The sequence below is a fragment of the Clytia hemisphaerica genome, unplaced genomic scaffold (assembly GCF_902728285.1).
Source record: "Clytia hemisphaerica strain Z4C2 unplaced genomic scaffold, Clytia hemisphaerica genome assembly, whole genome shotgun sequence".
Taxonomy (NCBI): domain Eukaryota; kingdom Metazoa; phylum Cnidaria; class Hydrozoa; order Leptothecata; family Clytiidae; genus Clytia; species Clytia hemisphaerica.
The window spans coordinates 71,511-77,513 of NW_027103905.1; the positions used below are offsets into that span (position 1 = coordinate 71,511).

The window sequence follows — 6,003 nt, forward strand, 5'->3', positions numbered from 1 at the left end:
GAAGAACTGGAAGACATCTTTCTTTCAGGTATAGTAGTATACTCGACACATCCACACCAGGATCCGTCGTTGACACTGTGACAGAGATTAATTCACCTTTAGGACTTCAGGAACTTCAACTTCAGATTCTTCCTCAACTGGAATGCTTTCAACCGTCTGAATGGTTGCCAGTTTAACTGTTTCTTTCTTTGCAAGATGTAATGTAACTGCTCTTCTCAGGTTGATCCTCATCATGCTCGAAGAACTGGAAGACATCTTTCTTTCAGGTATAGTAGTATACTCGACAACATCCACAGGATCCGTCGTTGACACTGTGACAGAGATTAATTCACCTTTAGGACTTTCAGGAACTTCAACTTCAGATTCTTCCTCAACTGAATGCTTTCACCGTCTGAATGGTTGCCAGTTTAACTGTTTCTTCCTTTGCAACGATGTCATAACTGCTTCTTCTTTGGTTGATCCTCATCACTGCTCGAAGAACTGGAAGACATCTTTCTTTCAGGTATAGTAGTATACTCGACAACATCCACAGGATCCGTCGTTGACACTGTGACAGAAATTAATTCACCTTTAGGACTTTCGGGACTTCAACTTCAGATTCTTCCTCAACTGGAATACTTTCAACCGTCTGAATGGTTGCCAGTTTAACTGTTTCTTCCTTTGCAAGATGTAATGTAACTGCCTCTTCTTCAGGTTGATCCTCATCACTGCTCGAAGAACTGGAAGACATCTTTCTTTCAGGTATAGTAGTATACTCGACAACATCCACAGGATCCGTCGTTGACACTGTGACAGAGATTAATTCACCTTTAGGACTTTCAGGAACTTCAACTTCAGATTCTTCCTCAACTGGAATGCTTTCAACCGTCTGAATGGTTGCCAGTTTAACTGTTTCTTCCTTTGCAAGATGTAATGTCACTGCTTCTTCTTCTGGTTGATCTTCATCACTGCTCGAAAAACTGGAAGACATCTTTCTTTCAGGTATAGTAGTATACTCGACAACATCCACAGGATCCGTCGTTGACACTGTGACAGAGATTAATTCACCTTTAGGATTTTCAGAGACTTCAACTTCAGATTCTTCCTCAACTGGAATGCTTTCAACCGTCTGAATGGTTGCCAGTTTAACTGTTTCTTCCTTGAATATGTGTAATGTGACTGCTTCTTGTTCAGGTTGATCCTCATCACTGCTCGAAGAACTGGAAGACATCTTTCTTTCAGGTATAGTAGTATACTCGACAACATCCACAGGATCCGTCGTTGACACTGTGACAGAGATTAATTCACCTTTAGGACTTTCAGGAACTTCAACTTCAGATTCTTCCTCGACTGGAATACTTTCAAGAGTTTGGATGGTTGCTAGTTTAACTGTTTCTTCCTTTGCAAGATGTAATATCACTGCTTCTTGTTCAGGTTGATCCTCATCACTGCTCGAAGAACTGGAAGACATCTTTCTTTCAGGTATAGTAGTATACTCGACAACATCCACAGGATCCGTAGTTGACACAGTGACAGAAATTAATTCACCTTTAGGACTTTCAGGGACTTCAACTTCAGATTCTTCCTCAACTGGAATACTTTCAACCGTCTGAATGGTTGCCATTTTAACTGTTTCTTCCTTTGCAAGATGTAATATCACTGCTTCTTCTTCAGGTTGATCCTCATCACTGCTCGAAGAACTGGAAGACATCTTTCTTTCAGGTATAGTAGTATACTCGACAACATCCACAGGATCCGTCGTTGACACTGTGACAGAGATTAATTCACCTTTGGGACTTTCAGGAACTTCAACTTCGGATTCTTCCTCAACTGGAATGCTTTCAACCGTCTGAATGGTTGCCAGTTTAACTGTTTCTTCCTTTGCAAGATGTAATGTAACTGACTCTTCTTCAGGTTGATCCTCATCACTGCTCGAAGAACTGGAAGACATCTTTCTTTCAGGTATAGTAGTATACTCGACAACATCCACAGGATCCGTCGTTGACACTGTGACAGAGATTAATTCACCTTTAGGACTTTCAGGAACTTCAACTTCGGATTCTTCCTCAACTGGAATGCTTTCAACCGTCTGAATGGTTGCCAGTTTAACTGTTTCTTCCTTTGCAAGATGTAATGTAACTGACTCTTCTTCAGGTTGATCCTCATCACTGCTCGAAGAACTGGAAGACATCTTTCTTTCAGGTATAGTAGTATACTCGACAACATCCACAGGATCCGTTGTTGACACTGTGACAGAGATTAATTCACCTTTTGGACTTTCAGGAACTTCAACTTCAGATTCTTCCTCAACTGGAATGCTTTCAACCGTCTGAATTGTTGCCAGTTTAACTGTTTCTTCCTTTGCAAGATGTAATGTAACTGCTTCTTCTTCTGGTTGATCTTCATCACTGCTCGAAGAACTGGAAGACATCTTTCTTTCAGGTATAGTAGTATACTCGACAACATCCACAGGATCCGTCGTTGACACTGTGACAGAGATTAATTCACCTTTAGGACTTTCAGGAACTTCAACTTCAGATTCTTCCTCGACTGGAATACTTTCAAGAGTTTGGATGGTTGCTAGTTTAACTGTTTCTTCCTTTGCAAGATGTAATGTAACTGCTTCTTCTTCTGGTTGATCTTCATCACTGCTCGAAGAACTGGAAGACATCTTTCTTTCAGGTATAGTAGTATACTCGACAACATCCACAGGATCCGTCGTTGACACTGTGACAGAGATTAATTCATCTTTAGGACTTTCAGGAACTTCAACTTCAGATTCTTCCTCAACTGGAATGCTTTCAACCGTCTGAATGGTTGCCAGTTTAACTGTTTCTTCCTTTGCAAGATGTAATGTAACTGCTTCTTCTTCAGGTTGATCCTCATCACTGCTCGAAGAACTGGAAGACATCTTTCTTTCAGGTATAGTAGTATACTCGACAACATCCACAGGATCCGTCGTTGACACTGTGACAGAGATTAATTCACCTTTAGGACTTTCAGGAACTTCAACTTCAGATTCTTCCTCAACTGGAATGCTTTCAACCGTCTGAATGGTTGCCAGTTTAACTGTTTCTTCCTTTGCAAGATGTAATGTAACTGCTTCTTCTGGTTGATCTTCATCACTGCTCGAAGAACTGGAAGACATCTTTCTTTCAGGTATAGTAGTATACTCGACAACATCCACAGGATCCGTAGTTGACACTGTGACAGTGAAGAAATTAATTCACCTTTAGGACTTTCAGGGACTTCAACTTCAGATTCTTCCTCAACTGGAATACTTTCAACCGTCTGAATGGTTGCCAGTTAACTGTTTCTTCTTTGCAAGATGTAATATCACTGCTTCTTCTTCAGGTTGATCCTCATCACTGCTCGAAGAACTGGAAGACATCTTTCTTTCAGGTATAGTAGTATACTCGACAACATCCACAGGATCCGTCGTTGACACTGTGACAGAGATTAATTCACCTTTAGGACTTTCAGGAACTTCAACTTCAGATTCTTCCCACACTGGAATGCTTTCAAGGGTCTGGATGGTTGCAGTTTAACTGTTTCTTCCTTGCAAGATGTATGTGACTGCTTCTCTTCAGGTTGTTGATCCTCATCACTGCTCGAAGAACTGGAAGACATTTTCTTTCAGGTATCGTAGTATACTCGACAACATCCACAGGATCCGTCGTTGACACTGTGACAGAGATTAATTCACCTTTAGGACTTTCAGGAACTTCAACTTCAGATTCTTCCTCAACTGGAATGCTTTCAACCGTCTGAATGGTTGCCAGTTTAACTGTTTCTTCCTTTGCAAGATGTAATGTAACTGCTTCTTCTTCTGGTTGATCTTCATCACTGCTCGAAGAACTGGAAGACATCTTTCTTTCAGGTATAGTAGTATACTCGACAACATCCACAGGATCCGTCGTTGACACTGTGACAGAGATTAATTCACCTTTAGGACTTTCAGGAACTTCAACTTCAGATTCTTCCTCAACTGGAATACTTTCAAGAGTTTGGATGGTTGCCAGTTTAACTGTTTCTTCCTTTGCAAGATGTAATGTAACTGCTTCTTCTTCTGGTTGATCTTCATCACTGCTCGAAGAACTGGAAGACATCTTTCTTTCAGGTATAGTAGTATACTCGACAACATCCACAGGATCCGTCGTTGACACTGTGACAGAGATTAATTCACCTTTAGGACTTTCAGGGACTTCAACTTAGATTCTCCTCAACTGGAATACTTTCAACCGTCTGGATGGTTGCCATTTAACTGTTTCTCTTTGCAAGAGTAATATCACTGCTTCTTCTTCAGGTTGATCCTCATCACTGCTCGAAGAACTGAAGACATCTTTCTTTCAGGTATAGTAGTATACTCGACAACATCCACAGGATCCGTCGTTGACACTGTGACAGAGATTAATTCACCTTTAGACTTTCAGGAACTTCAACTTCAGATTCTTCTCAATGGAAACTTTCAACCGTTGATGGTTGCCAGTTTAACTGTTTCTTCCTTTGCAAGATGTAATGTAATTGGACTCTTCTTCTTGATTTTGATCCTCATCACTGCTCGAAGAACTGGAAGACATCTTTCTTTCAGTATAGTAGTATACTCGACAACATCCACAGGATCCGTCGTTGACACTGTGACAGAGATTAATTCACCTTTAGGACTTTCAGGAACTTCAACTTCAGATTCTTCCTCAACTGGAATACTTTCAACCGTCTGAATGGTTGCCAGTTTAACTGTTTCTTCCTTTGCAAGATGTAATGTAACTGCTTCTTCTTCTGGTTGATCTTCATCACTGCTCGAAGAACTGGAAGACATCTTTCTTTCAGGTATAGTAGTATACTCGACAACATCCACAGGATCCGTCGTTGACACTGTGACAGCGATAATTCACCTTAGGACTTTCAGAACTTCAACTTCAGATTTCTTCTCAACTGGAATACTTTCAACCGTCTGAATGGTTGCCAGTTTAACTGTTTCTTCCTTTGCAAGATGTAATGTCACTGCTTCTTCTTCAGGTTGATCCTCATCACTGCTCGAAGAACTGGAAGACATCTTTCTTTCAGGTATAGTAGTATACTCGACAACATCCACAGGATCCGTCGTTGACACTGTGACAGAGATTAATTCACCTTTAGGACTTTCAGGAACTTCAACTTCAGATTCTTCCTCAACTGGAATGCTTTCAACCGTCTGAATGGTTGCCAGTTTAACTGTTTCTTCCTTTGCAAGATGTAATGTCACTGCTTCTTCTTCTGGTTGATCTTCATCACTGCTCGAAGAACTGGAAGACATCTTTCTTTCATTTATCTAGTAGTATACTCGACAACATCCACAGGATCCGTCGTTGACACTTGTGACGAGATTAATTCACCTTTAGGACTTTCAGGACTTCAACTTCAGATTCTTCCTCAACTGGAATGCTTTCAACCGTCTGAATGGTTGCCAGTTTAACTGTTTCTTCCTTTGCAAGATGTAATGTAACTGACTCTTCTTCAGGTTGATCCTCATCACTGCTCGAAGAACTGGAAGACATCTTTCTTTCAGGTATAGTAGTATACTCGACAACATCCACAGGATCCGTCGTTGACACTGTGACAGAGATTAATTCACCTTTAGGACTTTCAGGAACTTCAACTTCAGATTCTTCCTACTGGATACTTTCAACCGTCTGAATGGTGCCATTTTAACTGTTCTTCCTTTGCAAGATGTAATGTGACTGCTCTTCTTCAGGTTGATCCTCATCACTGCTCGAAGAACTGGAAGACATCTTTCTTTCAGGTATAGTAGTATACTCGACAACATCCACAGGATCCGTCGTTGACACTGTGACAGAGATTAATTCACCTTTAGGACTTTCAGGAACTTCAACTTCAGATTCTTCCTCAATGGAATACTTTCAACCGTCTGATGGTTGCCCAGTTTAACTGTTTCTTCTTTGCAAGATGTAATTTAACTGCTTTTCTTCAGGTTGATCTTCATCACTGCTCGAAGAACTGGAAGACATCTTTCTTTCAGGTATT

The 6,003-nt window shown here is 40.8% G+C and overlaps 2 protein-coding genes across 2 annotated transcripts; both read right to left on the reverse strand.

The window, feature by feature from the left end:
- Positions 1-87: 87 nt before the first annotated feature.
- LOC136809017 (nucleolar protein dao-5-like) lies at positions 88-3,370 on the reverse strand. The gene is made up of 3 exons (XM_067065595.1): positions 3,268-3,370; positions 569-3,183; positions 88-381 (listed from the first exon to the last, which is right to left on the reverse strand). Exons 1-3 carry the CDS (start codon positions 3,368-3,370, stop codon positions 88-90), a joined length of 3,012 nt encoding a protein of 1,003 aa, XP_066921696.1.
- Positions 3,371-3,500: 130 nt separating this feature from the next.
- LOC136809018 (titin-like) lies at positions 3,501-4,182 on the reverse strand. Its single transcript, XM_067065596.1, has one exon. It carries the CDS (start codon positions 4,086-4,088, stop codon positions 3,501-3,503), a length of 588 nt encoding a protein of 195 aa, XP_066921697.1. The 5' UTR covers positions 4,089-4,182.
- Positions 4,183-6,003: the final 1,821 nt, after the last annotated feature.